General features: G+C 38.8%; 3 protein-coding genes across 3 annotated transcripts; 1 reads left to right on the forward strand and 2 right to left on the reverse strand.

The window, feature by feature from the left end:
• Positions 1–3,439: 3,439 nt before the first annotated feature.
• On the reverse strand, positions 3,440–4,357 carry LOC142855671 (olfactory receptor 4B13-like). The gene has a single exon (XM_075982123.1). The coding sequence runs from the start codon at positions 4,355–4,357 to the stop codon at positions 3,440–3,442; it is 918 nt and encodes a 305-aa protein (XP_075838238.1).
• A 6,877-nt stretch (positions 4,358–11,234) lies between these two features.
• Positions 11,235–12,161, reverse strand: LOC142855672 (olfactory receptor 4B13-like). The gene has a single exon (XM_075982124.1). It carries the CDS (start codon positions 12,159–12,161, stop codon positions 11,235–11,237), a length of 927 nt encoding a protein of 308 aa, XP_075838239.1.
• A 5,903-nt stretch (positions 12,162–18,064) lies between these two features.
• Positions 18,065–18,994, forward strand: LOC142855673 (olfactory receptor 4X2-like). The gene has a single exon (XM_075982125.1). It carries the CDS (start codon positions 18,065–18,067, stop codon positions 18,992–18,994), a length of 930 nt encoding a protein of 309 aa, XP_075838240.1.
• Positions 18,995–25,745: the final 6,751 nt, after the last annotated feature.

Here is a 25,745-nt window from a genome sequence, read left to right on the forward strand (position 1 = left end):
TTGGGTGAATTTTATTGGTATTTGTGGCATTACTGGAAAATGCTTAACAGCATTCACATGTGTGGCAGTGGAGGTTTCATTTCAGGTGATTTATATATTGATATCTGTGTCCATGAAATGTTTAGAATCCTGAACTATGTTCACTGTCCTCTGAAACATTCATTTTATATTCTCCAGATGCACCCAGTGGGAGGAGTGATAATGGTACCTGCGCATTTCTTAAATGGCAGTTACCCTCGCATCCATGATGACCAGCATGTATAAAAAAAAGAGAGGAAGCAAATAGCTTCTATCCTGTATTATCTTATTAATCTACTATAATGAATATCTGATCTGATCCTGTGTTGACATTGTAACCCAGCTCTTTAGAATGCTATGGACCTAATGGGGGCATTGGTAGACTACAATATGGCCCACACTATGGTTACAGAGATAGAGGTTGGAATCAGATATCGTGGCTCATTAATGACTTGAACTTATTATTTGTTTTCATTTTGTATTTTTTGAGACGAGTTTGACACTGTAGCTCAGGCTGGTATGGAAGTGACTCACCCAATTCATGAGCACATGCTTCTCGTGGTCCCTAATTGTGCCCTTAGTTATAGAACTGAAGCTTCTGGGAATCTCAAGGAAGTAGAAGTTCTCAACTCTGAAGAGCCTCCAAGGGATTAATTTGTTTCTTCACAAACTTTTATCAACTCTTCAGCTCCTTCAGGTATAATTAGTTGCTGAAGCCTGCTGCAGAGCCAAAAAGCCTGGCGCATATCAGAAGCAGAAGACTGGTGGCTGACCTCAGAGAATAGAGGACTAATTAGTCCCTCCTTTCCCTGGAGACCAATGTATCAGAGAACATTTTCTTCTGAGCTCAGAGGCTGTTGTCTGAGTTACGGATGGCTGGTGGGAACAACTAATCGTTTCTCCATTTATGGTAGTATCACATGTATAATTCTGCAACTTGCTTTTTTATTCATAACAATGCATTTTGGAACCTTTTCCAATGTGCACACACATATTCATTATTTGTGTGTGTGTATTTTCAAGTAACCTCTATTTTACTTAATTATTTTTCTTTTATTATTATTTTATTATTATTAATTATTTTTCTTTTATTTTTGAGAGTATAATAACATCACATCATTTCCCCCTTCCCTGTTCTTCCCCTCAAAACCTCACATATAACCCCTTGTTCTACAAATTCCTGTCATCTTTTTTTGTGAATTGTTATTATATAGATGTATACACATATATAGACCTCAGTCTGTACACTGTTACTTGTATTATGCTTTCAGGCCTGACCGTTTGGTGTGCTCCTTCCAGGAGAGGACTATTTCGCCCACTCTTAGGATTCCTTAGTTGCCTGTAGTTCTTTCTGTATGGTTGATAAGACAACACCTACTTTTTAATATTTACAAATATTTTATCTTATGCACATCATTAAGTATGTGTGTGCGTACATTTATATATTTATATATTTTTGTGGTAGGGGATATACATTAGTTTAGTCAGTATGAATGTTAAAGGCATTTCCTTCAAAAAATCAAAGCAGAACTACCAGATTATCCAGCTGTGCAACTCTTGGGACTGTGCCCAAAGGAATCTAAATCCTTATAAAAGAGAGAGATTTGCAGGCCTGTGTATTTGCTGTGTGGTTCACAATACCCACGGTGTAGAAACAGCTTAGGTTTTTGTCACAGATAAATGGGTGCAAGGGAGAAAGACAGAGATGAGGGGACAGGGAGATGAGTGGGACCAGAATGAATGATGTGAAATCCACAAATAATCAATAAAAAGTTAATAAACAAAACTCTGTCATGTGTGTATATCACATATATAAAGAGGAATCAAAATATATATAGTGAGAGGCAGGCGTAGATATCACATTTTTCTGCACCCATTTATCTGTGACAAAAACCTAAGCTGTTTCCCCTACCACAAAAGTATGATACAGAAGGAGGAGGACAGAGGGATGAATAACACCAAAATAACAACTGTGCTGCTGAAAAGTTCAAAATAAGCAGGCTCTTTTACCCTGCACTATAATGTCTTGAATAATTCTTCATTGTCTTAAGATTTACTGTTTTAATGATTATTTGTTTGTTTGTCTTTTCCAAAGACTTGAAAGTCTCAGAAGAAGAGAAAATAGATGGTACAATTAGTGTTGGGTAAGCACAGTTAAACAAAAATTCAGAAGAATCTTTGGTGGTGGCATAGAACATCTTTGTAAAAATTCACAATTTTAAAAGTATTATTTTGGTATTTTTTGTCTCTCCTTCCTCCTTCTCCTTCTATATCAGACCTCCTATCTTCTCAGTTCATATAAGAGCATGAACAAGGCAAGTGGATGGCCCTGGAACTGTGACAGGCTGTTTGCTCTAGCACTTGGGGCTTTTGAAGCTTCTCTGTACTTCAACAACACCTGCCTCTGAGAAGCAAGTATCTGCAAACACTAACAAATGCCCACAGAGCACAACATAAAACCACTTACTCAATGCTTCCTTAAGCACAAAGAACAACCAGAATTTCTTACATTCACTTACAAAGGTGTGCTTCATGAGTCATCAAATTGTGTTCTAACTTTTAAAAGGAGTTAGGCAAGACTTAAAGGCAAGACATTCATTTCCATTAAGATGTGAAAGTATATTCTAGTACAAATGTAAAACTACATTCAGTAGACTCTACTTTGTCTACACTTTAAGGTGTCACAGTCCCAGTTATCCGTGGCTAACCTCAGCCTCCAAACAATCAGTGGGAAATTTCAGAAGTAAGAATTGTAGGTTATAGTCCTCACGTTGTTTGACTGCATCCTCCTAAGGACACGAATGCCCACTTTTCCAGTCTTGTTGCTCTGTACGCCTCTCAACTCGCAGTCTGATACTGTGCCAAGCCCACAGCCTGGCACCCAGCTCTTCCATTGCAGGAACTCTTATTTGCCCCATTGTGTTCCTAAAGAACAATAGTCATGCTGCAAAGGAGTTGCCAGGATAAAGAACCTGGAGTGTAGAGCAACTCTGTGCTGTGTGACAGATCCATGGAGCAAACAAAGAAAATCAAATCAAATAAAATACCTCACAATCATCTGTTTTATCTACCTTCTACTCACTGGGGTATATTAAACACTATGAAAACATGAGCTAGTTTAAGCAAACATAAACATAACATGTATTTTTGAGAAAGGAAAAATTAGTTTGAAATAATAAAAACACATCTGAAATTCAGTGACCTGTCTTCACGTTAGTAGATTAGTTTAAGAACTAAGATTTAAGAAAAACTGAAGTACAGGGCAAGTTACCTAGTAAAGTGCCATGATTAAATTTCTACTACAATTCTTACTAGATTTTTTCTTAGAAAGAAAGAAAAAGAAAAGAAAACCTTACTAAAAACAAAAGCCATTTCAATAAGCACCAAAACCAAGACATATTTGTAATTTGTTTGTGGTCTCTCAGTTCTCTGGTTGTCTCCAAAACTTCCTTATGGCATTTTTCATCTCTGCATTCCTTAATTTGTAGACAATGGGGTTCAGCATGGGGGTGATGACTGTGTAGAACATAGCCACAAGCTTGTCCACAGTGTAGGTAGAGGAAGGTCTCATGTAAATAAAAGTGCCAGGCCCAAAGAACAAGAGGACCACCGTAATGTGGGAGGCACAGGTGGAGAGGGCCTTGCGCCTCCCCTCTGCAGAATGGTTCCTCAAGTTCACAAGGATGGTGATATAGGAAGTCACCAAAATAAGGAGAGAGATAATAGAGATTAAACCACTGTTGGCCATCACGATAACCCCTTCCATAAAGGTGTCAGTGCAGGCAAGTTTAAATAATGGCTGGAGGTCACAGAAGTAGTGGTCAATTACATTGGGACCACAGAAGGGCAATGGAATGGTGATGAGGATCTGGATTGTGGAGTGAATGAGGCCCCCCAGCCAGGAGCCAGCTACCAGCATGTGACACACTTGATGACTCATGATGTTCATGTAATGGAGAGGTTTGCAGATGGCCACATAGCGATCATAGGCCATCACCACAAGCAGAATGACTTCAACAACTCCAAATAAATGGGAGAAAAATATCTGAACCAGGCAGCCCTTCAGAGAGATGGTTTTAATCTTTACAAGTAAGTCAGTGATGAATTTAGGGACAATGGTAGAGGAGTAACAAATCTCCACCAGGGACAAGGAGCTGAGGAAAAAGTACATAGGAGAACGCAGACTCTTACTGATGTTGACTGTCACAACAATGAGGCCATTGCCCAGCACTGTGGCCAGGTACACAGGAAGGAAAAGTACAAAGCATACCTTCTGTACTTTTTGATCTTGGAAAAGGCCAGTGAAAATTAACTCAGTGACATTATTTTCATTGGCCATGGAGTCAGCTCAAGTGTGTTGGACATCAAATAGAATGAAGGCTAGAAAAAAAGCCAAAAATTTTTAGCACAAATTAATTATACTAAAAGCATTCTAGAAAGAACAAACTGTTTTACTATACGTTAAAATGTAACTCAAAATAAGTCCTTCTAACTTTCAGCCAGGTATTTTTCTAATTTATCACAAGGAATTCTGAAGTTAAAATTTCAAGATATATTATAAGCAGATAGATGATAGATGCATATACAGAAACACAGATCATGTGTTTGTATTATATTCATTGCATTTAATAAGTCTTCCTTTTGAGTCATCTCTTGGATACTGTGCTGGTTGGAATTCTTTATATCCTTTTTTTCTTCAGAGAAGTACTACATCTGTAGTATAGACTTTGTAATTAATAAAGAGTACACATTTGCTAGCTCATGATTCTACAAGTTGGGAAGTACAAAGCAAACTCAGACTCAATGTGTAGTGACATGGCAGACATTATATGATGAGACAGACAAACATGACAAGGAAAGCTCCCTTTGACATGCAGTCTTCAAGTCTGCAGAGTGATACATGCGCAGAATAAGCTGTGGTGATTCAGTTACAACCAGAGATCCAACTTCCAAAACCATAAACTCACCAGGAAACAAAGCTACACTTTCGCAAGAAATAATTTTCCTGTTGTTTCTGTCATTTCCCAATGTCTTCCATGATGTTTTCTCTCAGTTGTCCCAGTCCTCACTGTACCAAAGCAAAATCCTCTACATCTTGCCTCAAGAAATATGTTTCTACAACAAATGTTCACATCTCTGAGAGTGTGGAACTAACTATATTTTCCACCCTGTTCCACAATTGTTTCCCACCATCTACCACCAAATCTACTGAGAGATGTTCATTCCAAAGAAACAGAGAAATTTCAAAATAGCTAAGTGGAATTAGGTGAGTGAAGCAATAGAGAGTGGATTCCATAGAGAAAAGAAATGCTGAAAAGGGAAAGGTTATGTTCCCAAACACAATAGTGATGAGGTATATATGAACTCACAGAAACTGACAACATGTGCAAGATCTGCACAAAATCAAGATAGACAAAATCCCGGCATGGAAAAGGACCAGTGGATGAAAAAAATCCCACCACAGACAAAAGACCTATTTGTAACTGATACCCACTGAGAGAGAGGAAAATCAGTTTTCTCCCATAGAGTGACACTGTGTATATCAACCATACTCCAAGTTCACCCAATGCCCAGAATTAATGAGGCAACACAAAACAGATTCTATATTAGGAGGGGGGTCTTGTGGAATCTATGGTAGTTTGGGGTTAGGTGGGATTGTTACTGTTGTTGTTTGGTTTGTTAGCTGATTTTTGTTTAGGTTAGCTCATTTTTTGAAGAAAAAAAATACAAAGTTGGTTGGGTATAGAGAGGGAGAATCTGGGAGTAGTAATAGGGGACTGGAAAAGAATATGTTTAAAATATGCTCTAGAGATGAATACTTTGCATTGTAATGGATCTTGGTTTATTGATACAATTTAAGGTCAATTCTTTTATATGTATATATTTTCTCTTTTTTTAGGGTATGATGTGTTTGTGAATTCATAAAAATTATGAATTGAAAGGTAGTCATTTATAATAATGAAACTTTTAGTCATGTTAATTAGGTTTTCTAGATATATAGAGATATATTTCTTATGAATAGGTATTCTTCAAATCTTTCAAATCTAGGAATATTGCATTTAAAGTATTTTAAGAACTTAGGATGTTTTATGACAGTGAGATGTGTCTGCTTCTGGCAGCACCAATTACTTCGGAGAGGTGGTGGGCATTGTATAAAATGTATTAATTAAAATAAATAAGAACTAAAACTTTTGAGACGGCAGAAAACATCTTTATCACTGACAAAGATAAGAAGGGAGATGGAAGTTTATGTATATTACAAATAACCTTGACAAGGTTTAATCTCTGAATTAGGAAAACACACAAAGTTGCATAGCTTCTTATGTTTCATGGATCAGTTCCTCCAACAGGAAGACATCTGACATCTGATAACCTTTTTTTAACACAACCTGGTCCTATTCAGCTCTGCCTTTTCTACATTTAATCTTCTCTCTCTCTCTCTCTCTCTCTCTCTCTCTCTCTCTCTCTCTCTCTCTCTTTCTGTCTCTCTCTCTCTCTCTCTTTCTCTCCTCTCTCTCTCCAACCCCCAAACATTAGCAATTGAGAAATTCCTCCTCTTTCCCCACAATGACTGACGCACCAAGGAAAATGCAAACCAGGAGAAAAAGTTTATAAAGTCACACCAGCAGATAGACATGTACTTTATACAGACAGGGGTAGAGAAAATAATGAGTTACCTGATACCTATTGCAGCCTGTAGACTCTAATTCTTACTTCAAGTCGCTTCACCTACCTTCTGGTCAGAAGACCTGGTGTGCTCCTTGCTCCCAGGTAGAGCAGTATTTAGACCACATAGACTTCAAATAAATTGTTTCTAATTCATCATAAAAATTCTCCTCTCCCATAGAACATGCTATGCCTCAAGGAGAGGTTTGCTCTGGGGAAAAAATCTATATAGAGAAGGAGCATCAGATTCCTCCTTACAGATTCTGTTTTCTTTCATAAGTGAAGTCCCTTGACTAATATCATCACTGAGCAGATTTCCTACTGAAGACCCAAACCAAGTCACACTCAGCAAAACTACATTAGGAGTGTTTTCTTAAACACTTTAGAGAATAATTTATAATAATCTTATATTAACTTCTGAATGTATAAAAAAGGTAAAAGTCTGAGAAAGGTGAATTGATTTCTTAAAACCACACTCTGTTCTTTATTTGGTACTGTCACAGGAAACAATTCTCTCTCCAAATCATTAGGCTTTGGGGATATGAGGTGGAAATGTTACTGCCTTTCAAAAGTTGGATCTGTCCCCTATGGAGTATTTAGAAAATAAAGTGATGACGAAGACAAATCAGAAGGAAAAAATATTTAGACTTACAACTTTAGAATAAAAATAAAAATTCATGAGACTAGGAAATTCAGCGGTAATAAAATCCTGCTTTGATGCCCCAGTCATGTCTATCCACACAATGTCCAAAGGTTGTGATTAAATGCTCAGATTCTTGGACTATTTATGATGAATGAGGCCACACATATGATCAAGAGACCGACTTCCCCATGGAATTTCTTTTACCTGTAGGAAAACTTAGGCAAATAAAGAATGACTTAGGGAAATTTTCTAAATCTTTTGCAATCATTTTAATGTCATTTCAATATTGCTTTACACCCAACAAGGAGAAGGTACATAAAAAAGTAAAGGTAATAGGGCTTATTGCCTATGGTTTCTGATTGATATAGCAGAACTTTTTTTTTTAATTTTTTATTTTTTTTATTGAAATAAAATTTCCGCCTCCTCCCAGCCTCCCACTCCTCTATGTCTCCCCCCACTCCTCTTCCCCTCCCCCCACTCCTCTCCCCCTTCCCCCACTCCTCTCTCCCTCCTCCCACTCCTCTGCCCCTCCCTCTCCAGTCTGAAGAGCAGTCAGGGTTCCCTGACCTGTGGAAAGTCCAAAGTCCTCCTCCCTCCATCCTGGTCTAGGAAGGTGAACATCCAAACTGGCTAGGCTCCCACAAAGCCAGAACATGAAGTAGGATCAAAACCCAGTGCCATTGTCCTTGGCTTCTCAGCAGCCCTCATTGTCCGCCATATTCAGAGAGTCCGGTTTTATCTCATGCTTTTCCTGTTACAGTCCAGCTGGCCTTGGTGAGCTCCCAATAGATCAGCCCCACTGTCTCCGTGGGTAGGTGCACCCCTCGTGGTCCTGACTTCTTTGCTCATGTTCTCCCTCCTTCTGCTCCTCATTGGGACATTGGGAGCTCAGTCTGGTGCTCCAGTGTGGGTCTCTGTCTCTATCTCCATCCATCGCCAGATGAAGGTTCTATGGTGATATGCAAGATATTCATCAGTATGGCTATAGGATAGGGTCATTTCAGGATCCCTATCCTCAGCTGCCCCAGGAACTAACTGGGGACCTCGCCTTGGGCACCTGGGAGCCCCTCTAGGTCCAAGTCTCTTCCCAACCCTAAGATGGCTCCCTTAATTAAGATATGTGCTTCCCTGCTCCCCTATCCAACCTTCCTTTATCCCAATCATCCCGTTTCCCCAAGTTCCCCTCATCCTACCCTTCTCACTTTTCTCTCCCCACCACCCTTTACCCCCCTCCCAGCCCACCCCCAAGATCCCAATTTTTTTTTTACATTTTGCTTTATTGATATGAGACTGAATCAAGATCCCAATTTTTTGCCCGGCAATCTTGTCTACTTCCCATAACCAGGAGGATAGCTATATGTTTTTCTTTGGGTTCACCTTCTTATTTAACTTCTTAAGGATACCAAATTATAGACTGACTGACCTTTATTTATGGCTAGAAACCAAATATGAGTGAGTACATCCTATGTTCATCTTTTTGGGTCTGGGTTACCTCACTCAGGATAGTGTTTTCTATTTCCATCCATTTGCATGCAAAATTCGAGAAGTCATTGTTTTTTACCGCTGAGTAGTACTCTAATGTGTATATATTCCACACTTTCTTCGTCCATTCTTCCATTGAAGGACATCTAGGTTGTTTCCAGGTTCTGGCTATTACAAATAATGCTGCTATGAACATAGTTGAACAAATGCCCCTGTCATATGATCGGGCATCTCTTGGGTATATTCCCAAGAGTGGCATTGCTGGGTCTAGGGGTAGGTTGATCCCGAATTTCCTGAGAAACCGCCACACTGCTTTCCAGAGTGGTTGCACAAGTTTGCATTCCCACCAGCAATGGATGAGGGTATCCCTTCCTCCACAACCTCTCCAGCAAAGGCTATCATTGGTGTTTTTGATTTTAGCCAATCTGACAGGTGTAAGATGATATCTCAAAGTTGTTTTGATTTGCATTTCCCTGATGGCTAAGGAGGTTGAGCATGACCTTAAGTGTCTTTTGGCCATTTGAACTTCTTCTGTTGAGAATTCTCTGTTCAGATCAGTGCCCCATTTTTTTAAATTGGGTTAATTTGCATTTTAAAGTCTAGTTTCTTGAATTCTTTATATATTTTGGAGATCAGACCTTTGTCTGTTGCGGGGTTGGTCAAGATCTTCTCCCAGTCAGTGGGTTGACTTTTTGTCTTAGTGACAGTGTCCTTTGCTTTACAGAAGCTTCTCAGTTTCAGTAGGTCCCATTTATTCAATGTTGCCCTTAATGTCTGTGCTGCTGGGGTTATACCTAGGAAGCGATCGCCGATATAGCAGAATTTTTAAAAAGGAAGAGAAAGTCCTTGGGCATTAGGTTTTGATCAGCTACTGAATAAGTAGACAACTGAGGACAGCCTATCCTTTTTACCACTTTTATATAAAACTATAGTGATGATTGACATTATTTTATTTTCATCTTCTCATTCTCACATTTGCATATTTGTGTATTACATACATTATAAAACTACTTGCCCCCTATCCTTCTGCCTCTGTATCTGTGAATGATAGTTGACTATACCCACTGAATATGTCAAGAATTGGACTCTGAAAGATAACATTCATCAACTTGTCCACCCAATAAATAATCCAGCAAAATCTCTAGCTTTATGTAGTCCTTCTGCTTAGCAGGTGATCATGAGACAGGAAATCACACAGGCTATAAATACATTCTTAGTTTAACAGTGAGAGAGCAAGACAAGCTGACTAGACATGTCCTGTGGATGCTGCAAATGCTCCTTCTCTCCAGTCACCCTGAGATTTGTGTGGGAATTTGGGAGTGATTAGAAAGGATATGTGAGAATGAGGTAAAGAGCTGGTTAATGAAACCTGAGGTTAGAGGCAGGTAGACACAGAACCATCAAGGTAGTAGGATAGAAGTCTTGCCTCTAACACTGAGAAACCTACAAGTCTTAGGAAAACACACTTATGCTACCAACTTTCATAGTCATATGGTGTGTACCTATGTAGATTTAAGTAAGTTAAAATTAAATTTTAAGAATTCCAGGTTTTAGTGACATTAATGATACATAAATTTAAATGTCCATTAGCCGTGTGTCTTTGACTATCATGTATTATCACAGACACACATGTTTTCATCAACATATGAATTTGTCTATGCCTTGCCCTGCAGCCACAAATTCCTCTATTATATGATCTCGGAGCCCAAACGATACTTGGTGGAAACACAGCCTACTCTGGCATATCACAACTTGAGAAAATCTGGGTGAATGGATGCAAATCAGTGCAATTTTATACAACTCCTAAGCCAAGACAGAGCAATTGTAAGATACACTCAAAACTTTTCATAGTGGGGAGATACAATGGGGCATTGAAGAGATTATGAGAAATATAACCGTGCAGATTAACAAAGACTCTTTTAATCTCACCTCACTGAAAAAAAATCAGTGGATATTACAAGAAATAGCTGTGGCATGGTCACTCATAATAATGGGAAAGAGATATGAATTAAAAAGTTATGACCCTGTCCTTAATTCTTCCAGTGAAAATAGTAATCATTTCTCAACAAAAAGAAATGCTGATTTTTGAGATAATAATAGTCATAAAATGGTTTGTATACAATGTATGGAAGTACTAAAGTATACTTTACCCAATCTTTCAAAATACTACCATGTCTCAAGGAACATACAAGCATGTTTCTATATATTCTTTGAATTTGCACTTGCTTTTTAACTATGCAGCCAATCAAATTCAGTGAGAAAATCAGACCTCTGTCCTTGGAGTATTTGTTTCCTGAGAGAAGTACAGCAGTAAAAGAAACACGCTCTTCTAACTACTCTTTTATTTGAATATGCACCAAACAGCAAAATCTACATCAACAACAGACTAAGTTTTAAAATCCCTTTTCGTCATTTATTACTCCATTCACTCTGCCTCTGAGCTCTTTTTGTCCCACAACTTCTTTATGGCATTTTTCACCTCTGCATTTCTAAGGGTGTAGATGATGGGGTTCAGCATGGGGGTGATGACTGTGTAGAACACAGCCACAAGCTTATCTTCAGTAAATGTAGAGGAAGGTCTCAGATAAAGGAAGCTAGCAGGTCCAAAGAACAAGATGACCACTGTAATGTGGGCAGCACAGGTGGAGAGGGCCTTGCGCCTCCCCTCTGCAGAATGGTTCCTCAAGTTCACAAGGATGGTGATATAGGAGGACACCAAGATAAGGAGAGAGATAATAGAGATTAAACCACTGTTGGCCATCACGATAACCCCTTCCATAAAGGTGTCAGTGCAGGCAAGTTTAAATAATGGCTGGAGGTCACAGAAGTAGTGGTCAATTACATTGGGACCACAGAAGGGCAATGGAATGGTGATGAGGATCTGGATTGTGGAGTGAATGAGGCCCCCCAGCCAGGAGCCAGCTACCAGCATGTGACACACTTGATGACTCATGATGTTCATGTAATGGAGAGGTTTGCAGATGGCCACATAGCGATCATAGGCCATCACCACAAGCAGAAGAATCTCAGCAACCCCCAAAAGGTGGAAGAAGAATATCTGAACCAGGCAGCCCTTCAGAGAGATGGTTTTAATTTTTACAAGTAAGTCAGTGATGAACTTAGGGACAACAGTAGAGGAGTAGCAGATCTCCACCAGGGACAAGGAGCTGAGGAAGATGTACATAGGAGAACGCAGACTCTTACTGATGTTGACTGTCACAACAATGAGGCCATTGCCCAGCACTGTGGCCAGGTACACGGGAAGGAACAGTACAAAGCACACCTTTTGTACCTTTGCATCCTGGAAAAGACCAGTGATGATCAGTTCAGTCACGTTATTTGTCTTAGCCATGGCTTCAGTTCAGGTGCGCTGGATGTTATAAAATTCTGTTGAAAAAAAACAATTTGAACACAAATTCATGACATGTATAGTATGGCAGATAATGTAAAACAATTTACAATATGTATATCATTTATTTAGTCAATAAATACTAGTTACATGTATATTCAAGTATAACATTTTATACTATTTTAATTTGTTTACTTTGTAACTAGAAAATGAATATTCAGAAAAACTTATTTGACCATAGTAACAGAAGAAGTAGAGAATTCTAGGGCTCACAACCATTCTACCAGGCTTTCACTCTGGGATCCTCGTCATTTCCAGTGCAGTCGATATTTGGAGAGTCATTAGAATTAGGACCCTATTTAGTGGTCTAACCTTCGGGGACACTCCTGTGCTCCCAAGTAATCTCCTCTTACCTGTGAAGAAATCAAATTCCCATTCAATTCTGGGATGATTCTCCTTGGTGACTCTAAAACAGTAACTCACAGAATCCAAAAACCTAAAAGAACTTTTAAAATACTTAATTTTATGCTGTATTTTTCATTGGATAAAAATTACTAATTTAAGTAGGTCTGCCAACCCTAAAATCATCAAATGCAGCCACTCAATAAAAGTGAGACTTTGTAGGTCTAAGAGGAAATTGAGGTTGTCCAACAAACAATGGCTAAGAAACTCTGTATCTTATTTTTAGTCACTTTACCTTGCTGTAGATCAGAAGGGATGCTGTGTTCTTTATCTTCAACAAGGAGTTAGATCACAGATTTTAAGTAAACTCAAATTGTCTCCAACCCAATATGAAGTATGTCTCTGCTTAAATACAACATGAGTCAAGTAGAAGTTTGGTTTTGGAAAAATTCGGCTGGGAAGGAACAAGGAATAGTTTATGAGTCCTGGTACTTGAGCAAACAAGGTCCCTTAAATATCACCACCCAACAGATTCCTCATTGAACACCCAGTGAGCCATGTACCAATCATCCTCATCTTAACTATGTTAGAATAATGTGAAGTAGATTTAAAAGAATATCTCCTAAATTTTTCTGCTCATGGATGAAATGACAAAGGCTGAGAGAGGAGAACTGGCTTCCCAAAATCACCTTCAAATGATTTTTCCATGCACTAAATCAAGGATAATAGTCTCAATAGCACTGAATTTTCTGACTTTACTGGGTGGAGGTTGTCATTGCAATTTAAGGGCTGCATTTTCTCTCCAAGAAAAAAAATCATCACTAGTCTTAGTACCTATTAAAAAGGAATGTAACTGGTACCTAAAGCTAATTATAAAATAAAGAGGAAACTCAGAAAGCTACATGAAGTTGAACATTTGAATGTAAAAATTAATTGCAGGCATAAGAAGCAGCAAAGAGAGAAATCTTACATTTTTTCTTTTGACAAGAAAATCTACCCACTCATTCTTTATCCAAAGGTGTGACTACACACTGAGGTCCTTGCATTCTTTATAATAAACTAACTCACAGGCTATAATCATGAAACAAATGTCCCCCATGGAATTTCTTTTCTCCAGAGGGAAACTTTGTGACTAAACTGGAACAAAAAGAAAAGGTTTAAATTTAATCTCAAGTACTTCAGTGACTTTTACATGAAGCTCTTTAAAATTAGGAAGGCAAAGACAAAAGATGAGAATCAGGCATGTGGGACTCATTTTCCTCAGGTTTGTCTACTGAAAATAAGTTTACATGATAGTAGATAAAAGAGACAGGACTGGAAGCCAGGACGTGAACTAACACGTGTTTAGCAGTAAATTAACTATTTGCTTATAACTATCCCATTTACCTCCTACTTCTCATTTTTCCATTTCTACTCCTATATAAATTAACAGTTAGGCTATATGTGCTACACTGAATTTTCTAATTCTCATATTTATGTGCCATGTTTATATTTTAAAAATCACTTCAAAAAAATCACCTCAGTTGCCATAAACCTCATTGCTCCCTCGATGAGGATAGTGGTCGTGATCATGAAAGATGGGGACAACTTCCTCTGGAGAAAGTACCAATCACCCTTTCACTCTTTCATTCACTTACTCAACAAATACTGGTGAATACTACAAATCACCAAGAACTAATTTAAGGGCTGGGCTTAAGAGGCACAAAAATGAAACTCTCTGGACATGTGAGACTTAAATTTTCTCTATTTCTCTATTCTAAAATGAAGGTTGTACCTTCATTTTATAGAGGGGGACGGTGATCAAAAAAGAGCAATAAAAGCAAATATAAGTAATGATTTTTGTAACATGTAAGTCAAGGATTTACGAGAACCATAAAACGTTTGTAAATTTCTCATGCTCTTCTGTCTTTTATTATTGTGTTGTTATATTTATGTATATATAATATATGTGTACTATTATATATAAGACATGTGTAATAAGTCTGAAGCTATAACATATTTAAGATTTCCCCCCAATATATCAGTCATGAGGTTGTGTTCAGAGTACCCACTGATATAATTTTAAGTTTTGTTTTGTGTTGTTTGGTTTTTGTTTCTGTTTCTATTTTTGGTTTTGGTTTTCAAGACAAAGTTTCTCTGTGTGGCTCTGGCTGGCCTATAATTTGCTCTATAGACTACACTGGTCTTGAACTCAAAGATTCACCTGCTTCTGCCTCCCAGTACTGGGATGAAAGGTGTGCGGCACCATGCCCAACTTCACTGTTCTAATTTCTATCGTCTGGAGTTCCTATAAATGGAAGCTTGAACATGCACTCTTCTGTATTAGTCATTCTGCTATGAATTACAATAATTAGAGGTCACATATACAATGTATAGGTATGGTGTGTGTGTGTGTGTGTGTGTGTGTGTGTGTATACCCATGTGTGAGGATGGCTGCACATGCATGTATATGTGCATGTGGAGAAGCCTGAAATCAAATTTAGGTATTTCTAAATCACTTAACCATTTGTTCTTTTTATTTCAACGAAGCCTCTCACTGAACCCAGAGCTCATCAGTTCAGCAAGGCTTTCTTGCTAGCAAGGCCCAAGGATTCTCTTATCTCTTGCCTTGCACTCCACCTCCAAGTACTGTGCTAGTATGTTAGTCTAGTCTAGCTGGTGCACAGTCTGTAGGCTTGTACATACATGAATGTATGATGACATACAACCATGATAATAGCATATTTTCACTACCTAAAAATCTTCTGTGTTCACTAAGCATCGTGGCATTCACCCTTAATCCCAGTACTCAGGAGACAGAGACAGATGGATCTCTGAGTTCAAGACCACCCCTATCTACATAGATTTCTAGGCTTGGCAGGGTTACATAGTGAGACAATTTTTGGGTTTTTTAAAATCTTATTACAGGAACCTTAAAGCACAAGCAGGTATGGTCAAAGCTGTGTAATTCATCACCCAACTTAAATGATTATCCATTCAGGGATTTTTTTTAAAATAAATAGTAGGGCAGTACAACAAGTCTGTGGAGCCCTTTAGTTATAATATACAGGAGCATCCTATGCATTGTAGGATACTTCATGAATCTCTGACTTTGTGTCTCCTTAATGTCAGTGGCACTCTCCTCCCTGGCCAGACTGGTCAAAAATCTTTAAACATTATCAAATGTCTTGCACAGGCATAATCACCCCTCAGTTGGAAGCTACTGATGTATACATCTAATTCAGCACAAGTAGTATCATCCCTTCTGTGATTCCGAAATCCCTGAACCACCTTTAATCATCTCTGATCAGTGGGTGGGTTTCATTGTTTCACATTTCTCACTGGTTTCTAAAGTTTTTTTCCCACAGAGACTTTAGGGTCCTACTTCCAGTAAGACATTTTTTCCTAATTAGGAAGGGGTGAGTATGAAGATCTCCAAGGACTCCCCATTTCTCACTTAATCATAACTTCTCCCTTGGCTTTTCTTGGAGTGAACTTAAAGCTGAGTTTCCTGAGTTCTTAGTTCTCTGAGGAACATCTGAGAGGCAAATTTGTTTTACTTTTATTTTAAATTCATGAGAAGTTGAGGCTGAGGATCTCCACATTTCCAAGACTAAGGCTGCATGGGGACATATCCTCATCTCGTTACTCCACTGAGGCAGAAGACGGGGCCACACCTGGCCCATGCATCTCCATCAGGTAACTGGGAAATTATCATGAGCCAGCAATGTTGTCACAATTATTTGTGCTTATGTGTTAGAACATAAAATATCACTGTGCTCACAAGAGCAAAGTAACTGAAACACTGGTGTGAGCTTTGTGGCCATAGGTTTAATTTAGCTGTGATAGTTCATTTGAAAGCAAAGGGAATGGTGCCATGAGACACATGGCATTTCTGAGAGTATGCCTGCATGAATATTTGTGAAAAGTACTGTCTGGACCCTGGGTGAGACTCCAGAATTAATAAGGTATGATATCATACCATAGAGGCTTTTCCTCGTTTGGTAGTTACTGAACACCTACAATGTGTGCAACACTAGACTAAGGAGACCAAGTTTAGATGTCAAATATTCATTTATTCTCCCGATGTTCACTGAATGTTATCTCTTGAGATCAACTTCAGTGAGCATTGAAGATGAAATGAAGAGCAGGGCATATTCTGCCCTCTGGGAACTTATACTGTAGTAGGCAATAAAATTCATTGTGATAAGTGCTATGGTTACAGAATGTCCTGAGAGAAGGCACAGTGGCCACAAGAACCCATGAATGGGAAGAGATGTCTCATCCCTGAAAGATGCCCAAAAAATCAAGGGCTGGAACTTAGCTTATGGGAGAATTGGGCAGGACTTAAGATTTGTGGTTTCTTCCTCTGAGGTATGCGCCATCTGCATGTTAATTTGAATCTTGAGTATCTGAAAACTTAAAGAACTCTGTAAATGTTATAGAAATTACTTCCTGAGAACAGCTGAATGGAAACCCAGCTCTTTTCTCCACAAGTAGCTTCCTGAGAGGATTGCCGGATGACCTGGGAATTTATGTCTGCTCTCCACCCTCTGTGTCTATAATTGTAAGGTGTATTTCCTGAGTTCCCTCTGGTCTGCAGAGGTCTTCCTCACAGGTCTGGATCAGTGAGGAGAGAGCTTTTGTGAGATGGGCAGAACCATCTAGCTCTAACCTCAGGAGCCCTGGAGTCTTGCTGGAGTAAATACACACAGTCTCAGCTATGTTGGAAAAAGCATAGTTTTCAAGCCAGACACTATGCAGTCTAAATAATGCTCGGACGTGTTACATAGCTGGGCCATGAGCAAGGCTGTTGGATCATTGCTGCCGTTAAGAGAAACAGAGGAAATCAAAATGCCAGGAGAAAGAAGAAAAGTTAATGGATTGAAGTGAAGGAAAAAGAAAAGATCAATAAGTAATCGAACAGAGAATAAGGACAAGAATTAGAAGACATACAGGCACAGCCATGTCTGTGGTGAGTTCTGATCCCCTTGAGGTATACTGAACATCAAGGGAGCTACAGCAGGGTTATGTATTCTGAAAATACTGGTACCATGTATTAAATGGTTGAGAACTTGGTTCTGCTAACCAAAGAAAGAAGTAACGAGCTAAGTCTTCAGGAGAAAAAAATACCAAAAGCCATTCAAAGACAATAGAAAGACATGCAGCACAGATGGAAACAGTGTCCTGGCAGCCTCTTTTTGATGAGGAAATACAACTTTTTAATGCCTTTCCTTTTTGGTGTTTCCACAACTCTACATTCTGCATACAAAGTGACTTACTACTCATTGGATAATAGATATTCTTGCTGATGGACCTTGGCTTCAGGGTAAAGTCCGAAGTCCCTAGCAGCCTTTCTCAGACTGATGGCAACTCTCCTATAGCATCATACTTTGCCATTCCTCACTATTCCTGAAATAACAACACATGTGCATTTCTCTCAGTCCTCATGGTATGTTCTTCCTTCCCCACATTACTAACTCCTCATTTTTCATTTCAGATCATACCACACAACTTGCTCCCTCATGGCTAACATACACAATGTAACTGAGTTCATTTTTCTGGGACTCTCTCCCAATCAAGAGGTACAGAGAATTTGCTTTGTGATATTTCTGCTCTTGTACACAGCCATTGTTCTTGGGAATCTCCTCATGGTGGTCACTGTCACAGCCAGCAGAAGTCTTGGATCCCCCATGTACTTTTTCCTTAGTTCCCTCTCCTTTGTGGAGATCTGCTACTCCTCTACAACAGTGCCCAAACTCATCTTTGATCTCCTAGCTCAGAAGAAATCCATATCTGTATGGGGCTGCATTACACAGCTTTTCTTCATCCACTTCTTTGGTGGTATTGAGATGTTCCTGCTCACGGTGATGGCCTATGACCGCTATGTGGCCATCTGCAAGCCCCTGCACTACACCAGTATCATGAACAGACAGGTGTGTGCCGTCCTTGTGGGAACAGCGTGGACGGGAGGCTTTGTGCATTCTATTGCCCAGATTCTTCTCATCTTTCACTTACCTTTCTGTGGTCCCAATATCATTGACCATTATTTCTGTGATGTGCTTCCTCTGCTCAAACTTGCCTGCTCAAATACCTTCCTCAATGGCCTGCTGATTGTTGCCAATGGGGGAACACTGTCTGTGATCAGTTTTGTGGTCCTCTTAGCATCCTACGTGATTATCTTGTTTCATCTGAGAACTCAGAGTTCTGAGGGACGACGCAAAGCTCTGTCCACCTGTGGATCCCATGTCACTGTAGTTGTCTTATTCTTTGCACCCTGCGTCTTTATCTATCTGAGACCGTCAGCCACTTTGCCTGTAGACAAGATGGTAGCTGTGTTCTACACAGTGATAACTCCCCTCCTTAACCCTATCATCTATTCCCTAAGAAATGCAGAAGTGAAGAAAGCCATGAAGACTCTATGGATCAGGACGGTGAAAGTAGATAAAAAATAGAGGCTGAGTCTTTGTATGGTCATGAGTTTGGAATAATGTTGAATTCCTAATTTGCAAAATGAGTAGAAAAAATTCATAGGGCTTGATAATTCTAGAGTTGTTCTTTATGGTCCATCCTAAATTTTTCTTTTTAAGCATCTGTAAAATATATCCTGCTAGGGCTATACTATAACACATATAGCCATTTTGGAATGTTTCAAATCTTTATCCCTATAAATAAACAGTGAACTTACTTTTTTGAAGAATATGAAGCCCTTTGTTTCTCTGTGAAATTGAACTGCATGCTGTGTGAAAGTGTTCCTCACAGAATCAAGATTTTGTAATTTGGTACAGTGGGTGACTGAGAAAATGCCTCCACAAGATCCAGCTGTAGGTAAGCCTATAGGGCATTTTCTTAATTATTGATTGGTGTGGGAGGGCAGAGTACACTGTGGGTGGTACCATCCTTGAACTTGTGGTACATGGTTCATGGTACTAGGAAAGGAGGATGAGCAAGACATGAGGAACAGGCCAGTAAGCAGCACTCCTCCGTGGCCTCTGAATTAGTTCCTGCCTCCAGATTCCTGTTCTGCTTGAGTTCTTAACCCTATTTCCTTCAACGATGAATAATGATATGGAAGTATAAAGCAAATAAACCATTTTGTTCCCAAAATGCTCTGGTCATGGTGTTTTATCATAGCAATAGAAACCCTAACTAGGACACTAATTTAATGTAATTATGTGTGCAAGTGTGTATTTATTTGCTTGCACAAAGCACAGCACGATAGGAGGTCAGAGCACAAGTTGTCAGAGTAAGGTCTTTCCTTCAATCAGGTGGGTCTTGAAGATCAAACTCAGGTGATCCTCCTTGAAAGCAAGCACTTTTACTTACCAAATCATCTTCATGGCCCTCATTTAACTTTATTAAACAACAACAGCAACAACAAATTAAACAAAATAAAAGGCAAAGCCACAGGATAAGCAATCAAGCTTTGATTAATCTTCCTTGCTTCCTTGACTTATTTTCTTTTACTCCATCAAAACTTATGTAAATCTTGTGAACTCTACCTTCAGAATATATCTAGAGTCTTAACCTTTCCTAAATTCTTAATTGCTACTATTTTCATTCTAGTCATTACAACGTCTCAACTGGAGTTTTGTGATGGCCACTTACTGTTTTTTTGTTGTTTTGTTTTTCTTTAAATTTTCAGTTTCCCTTCGTTCTTGTAATGGCATCAGCCAAAGTTCCTGGCACGGGATTCTCTTTTCTACTACCTTTATAGTAGATAATATCTACCAATGTTTTATTAAAAATTAAAATGTGTATGTAGAATTATGTCAGGGTTTTCAATTCCAATCAATCAATTATCAATGTGCCTTTCTTTGCAATACCATGCAGTTTTCATTACTATAGCTTTGTAGTGTAACTTGAAATTGGGGATAGTAACAACTCCAGCAGTTCTTCTTTGTTTAGGATTGTTTTAGCTATTCTTGATTTTTTTTTTGTTTCTGTTTCCAAATGAAGCTGAAAATTTTCCTTTTAAGATCTGTGAGGAATTGTGTTGAGTTTTTCATGGAGAATGCATTGATCTATAGCTTGATTTTGGTTAAGATGATGATTTTTACTATATTAATTCTATGGTACATGAGTATGAAAGACCTTTCTATCTTCAGATATCGTCTTCAGTTTTATTATTCACTGCCAGCTTATGCTGGCAAGGATGTGTTGTAAGGGGAACATTCATCCATTGCTGCTAGGAGTGCAAACTCATGTAACTACTATGCAAATCATTGTGGTAGTTCCTCAGGAATATGGGATTCAATCTATCACATGGTTCACTCTTGGGCATTTACCTGAAAGATGCTTCATTCTACCAGAAAGACACTTGCTCACTGATGTTCAGTGGTATTTTCTCATATTTTAGGAATCCAACTTTGCCTGTTTTATTTGCGATGTAACTCAAAAAATTTAATTGAACCTAATTTGAATGTACTGAAGTATAAAAATTTTATTCTTGATGGTAAAGATATTATGAAACTCAGAATGTGAAATACATAATAATGTATAAAGAATTACAGGCTTAGATGATTAAATTTTTGGTGTGCTAGCCTAAATGAATCATTTATTTTTTCTTAAAAACGTAAAAACATTATTATTTGAGAGTGTCACATATAAATACAAAATGTATTTTGGCCATACCTAATTTCCATCTCCCCATCTCCTCCTAGACTCATTCATAACATATTCTTTTTGTATCTTTATGTTCTCATCTTTCTGGGTTTTTTGTTGTTGTTGTTGTTCTTTTTTTTTTTTTTTAAATTTAAAGACAGGGTCTCTCTATGTAGTCCCAGAACTAACTTTGTAGACTAGGCTGACCTTGAATTCAGATAGATTTGCTTACCTCTGCCTCTCAAATACTGGGATTCAAGGTGTATACCTCTGACACTTCTCTATTAAAGAAATATTCTACAAAATCTAATTAATTTGTGTCATATGTACTTGAGAGTGGAGCCATCTGCTGGACATGGTCAACCTATCAACTGCAACATCCCCAAAGAAGGATTCACCCTCCCCTAGTAGTTATCAACTGCCAATAGCTCCTAAATTAGGAGGACCTCATTAGCTCCTCCTCCATTCATACTGGACCATTGACTGGCTTGATTTTTGGGAGATCTTGTGCTTGGAACCACAACTTCTGTGAGTTAAAGAGTGCAATATCCATGCCATAGCTAGATGGCAGAATTTCACAGGCCTCCTCCCCATCTTCTTCTACTTATCTTTCTGCCTCCTCCTCTGTGACGTTCCCTGGGTTTCAGGACGGGGGTTAAAAAGATCCCTTTAAGGGTTTAATATTCACAGTTCTCTATTCTCAGCACTTTGACTTGTTATGAATCTCTTCACTGTATGTTACCCACTGCAAAAAGATTTTTATGACCATGGTTGAGAGTAGCCCAGGTCTGTGGGTGTATTAGTCAGGGTTCTCTAGAGTCACAGAACTTATAGAATGAATCTCTCCCCCCTCCATATATACACACACATACATACATACATATACAAACACATACACGGGAATTTATTGGAAAAGACTTATGAGCTTCAGTCCAACATGGCTAAGTGTTGTAAAAGGAAAGTTTACAAATCCAGTAGTTTCTCAGTCCCATGAGGCTGGATGTCTCAGCTGCTCTGTGTATGCTAGAACCCTGAAGAAGTAGGCTCCAGTGCCAGGGAAGTAATGGATGTGCTGACAAGGTGAGGACAAGCAGGCCAAGAATGAATGAACCCTTTCTTTTTACCCTGTTCTTATATAAGCTTCCTTATGTATAGGTTTCCTCATATATAACAGAAGGTGTAGCCCAAATTAAAGGTGTGCCTTCCTGCTTCAAGATTCTGATCAAAGGCACATTGTCTTCCTGCCTCAAGATTTGGATCACAAGTGTGCTGTCCACTTCTGAATTTTAGTTCAATCCAGATATAGTCAAGTTGACAACCAAGAATAGCCATCACAATGGGTATAAACACAAACATAATATTTAGAAGGTAGTTTGACTACATGACCATTTAGCAACAACAACAACGACCACAATAATTTTTACCTTAGGGTCTATGACCCTCCCAGCTATGGGCTTTTGATCAGGTGTGAATTCCCTACAGTGGAACAGGTCTCAAATCTATTCAGAGACCAGTTGGTTACTCCATAGCTATCACGTCACTATTGCACAAGCAGGCATATTGTTCCCGGTATGCCAGTATTGTAGCATGTATGTCCCAGCACCGGGTAAGATAACTGAGCCTGCATAGCACCTTCTGGAACTAGGAAAGCTATGCTCTAGGAGGGAGGGCTTAAGATTCATTTATCTCTGTTGTTGTGCAAAACTGTGTGATGTCTTCCACAATAAGGTCTTACCATGTGCTTTTCTCCACTAGTATTTTTGTCATATTTATTTTTTTTCTGTCCTTGAAAGGATTGAGTTGACTGTCTGGAATCATTTTTTTTTTCATTTCCTCTCTAACTCAGTTATATCCTAAAAGGAAAATTAAGGATGCTGCATTCATGAGGTTTAGTGACTTTATTTTTATACAGTGTATTGTTTAGTACCTATAGCAGAATTTAGAACATTATAGAATTCAGTATTATATTAATGAATGGATAAATGGACGGATCAACAAACCACCCCTGTTTCAGAAGAAGTTCGTGCTATATTTCATGACTGGACAACTGTTGTTGACAGAGGGAAAGAGCTACAAAGTGATTAAATGCTTTTATACACAGAATATACACAAAGGCATGGAGGTGGAGTTTGAGGGAAGGACTTAGCATTGATAGGCTTGGTAGACAATTATGACGATGAGAAATTTAAATAAAAGAAAGTGAGAAGGGAAAGTGGAGTGGCATAGCTATAGGTGGATAGTGAGTCCAGTATTGATCACACCAGTGTCCAGTGGGCTTCTTTTCTTTCCTTATTCATCTGGAATTTATTTTCAGTTGGTAAGTTTAGTCAAATGGCCCCTGCATGCCTTGCTTTCAACACTTTCTCTCTAGTGTGTTCTTTCTCTCTAGTGTGTGCAAAACAACATGGAAGAGACAGAAAAAATAATTGGAATAGATTGAAACTTTTTTTCAAGTTTATTTGGCAAGTTTTACTCTAGGGAAAAGAAATTCCATGGAGAAGTTGGTCTCTTGGTTATAACATGAGGGCTGATTTACTAAAAACAGTTCTAGTATGTGGGAATTCAATTGCAATGCTTGCACTTGGTGTGAGTGGGTAGTTATTTATTAAAACAGGATCCAGAGACTCTCAGTTTACTATTCTTAAGGATTTTTTTCCTTCAAAATTGCAGATGCTGTGAATTTTCCCCGTTTGTGATTTAAATTAGACTCTGCCTACTGTCTTTTCTTTTGAAAAGCTGCCAGGATCCTTTTGATGATATGTTCTAGGAGACAAAGCCAACTCCTTAACAATAATCACCACATATCACCAATGATAGCCTAGTACTTTTTGACAGAATGATGATTTCTTACATAGTACCCAGAAATTATTAGAGTGTGTGGGAAAGACAACTGTCTCCTCTTAGCCCGTGCCACCCCATATACAAAAAGAAGGAGTTGGAACAATCTGTCTTTAAATTCTTTTAAGCACTATTCCCAGAGTGGCTTAGTTGAGTATGAGTGGATGGTCTTCAATCAGCTGGGTGGTAACAGCCCACAGATCTTGCTTGCTCCAGGACCAGCATTTCCAGGCAAGAAATCGAGTTATTTTTCCACTCCAGTTTTCCTAAGTCCAAACAAACCGTGAGTAGTGATGTGTTCCAGCAGGGTTCCTAACATCATGCTGACTTGGAAGCACATTGAGTTTATTTGAATTCATGCTATTCATTTTTATTTGTTGTTCAAAGAATGCATAAGAGCACAGCAGCTGTTCTGATATAAAGGTAGGTGGTGTGACTAGTGGCAAGGTGCAGAGTTTCTCAGCTGACATAGGATTTGGGACTAGTTAATTTTGTTTTATTAGAGCCATAAGAATTCACTTTCGAGATGAAGAGGTGGTTGAGTAGAGAATAATGATATAAAATCCATAGCATGGGGGCTAGAGAGATGGCACAGTGGTTTAGAGCACCGTCTGCTCTTCCAGAGGTCCTGAGTTCAATTCCCAGCAACCACATGGTGGCTTACAACCCTTTGTAATGAGATCTGGCACCCTCCTCTGGCATGTGGGCATACATGGAGGCAGAATGTTGTATATATAATAAATAAATAAATCTTTAAAAAAATCCATAGCATGAAATGTGATGTTACTGAAATTCCTTTACAGTTATGCATACTATAATTTACTATTTGGGGATTGCCAGGTTGGCACCTATATTGGTAGAGGTTCTTTACTTCATTCCAAGGTCAGTCACATTAGTACATCAAGAGATCTCATATTTTTGATTAGTCATGGTCTATATTCTATCATTTGTTCTAGTATGAAGCAAAGCAGGAGGTATTTCTTACCATCTCAGTGGCAGAGGGAGTTTGAATGGGTGAGTGGGGACAGGGAGAGGAAGAAGAACAGGCAGGAGAGGGAGAGAGAGACAGAGAGAGAGACAGAGAGAAAGAGAGGGAGAGAGAGAGAGAGAGAGAGAGAGAGAGAGAGAGAGAGAGAGGAGAGAGAGAGAGAGAGAGAGAGAGGGAGGGAGGGAGGGAGGGAGGGAGAGAGAGAGAGAGAGAGAGAGAGAGAGAGAGAGAGAGAGAGAGAAATTTTCAGAGGCAAGGGTCATTCCCAAAGGAGTTATAAATGAAGCCTGGAACACTGTGGAGCTCCACAATTATTCTATCTCCAAGTGATGTCTTATATTTGTTCTAGTAAATTTATCTTAATTTCTGTAATAGATCAAGATTAAATTGTGTTTAAGCTCACAGAAAAGTTATGTGTTTATTTAAGTAAATGCACCTAAAATTTCTAACAGTGGTCATATTTAATTTGAACTCTTCTCTTATACCTTTGTCTATGGATTCTGTTAATGAATGACTAGTTCATTTCTTCTTTTGTTAACATAACAATTGCTTGCTTGCTCAGTAAAGTTAAGAGAGTATGCTTCCTATTTGGGTAGATACATAGTTCCACCATAGGTTTGGTATGTACTTAGATGATTTAGTTTATCGTGTTGTAAAGTGGCATCAGTTCATACATTCTATGTTTGTGGGAAACTTAGTATACCTGCTCCTGCCCCCATGAAAGCTGAAGTAATTCAGAAGGGATGCACTTGAGTGAGCAGAAAGTATTGCCTTGT

This window comes from Microtus pennsylvanicus, chromosome 8 (genome assembly GCF_037038515.1).
Source record: "Microtus pennsylvanicus isolate mMicPen1 chromosome 8, mMicPen1.hap1, whole genome shotgun sequence".
Lineage (NCBI taxonomy): Eukaryota > Metazoa > Chordata > Mammalia > Rodentia > Cricetidae > Microtus > Microtus pennsylvanicus.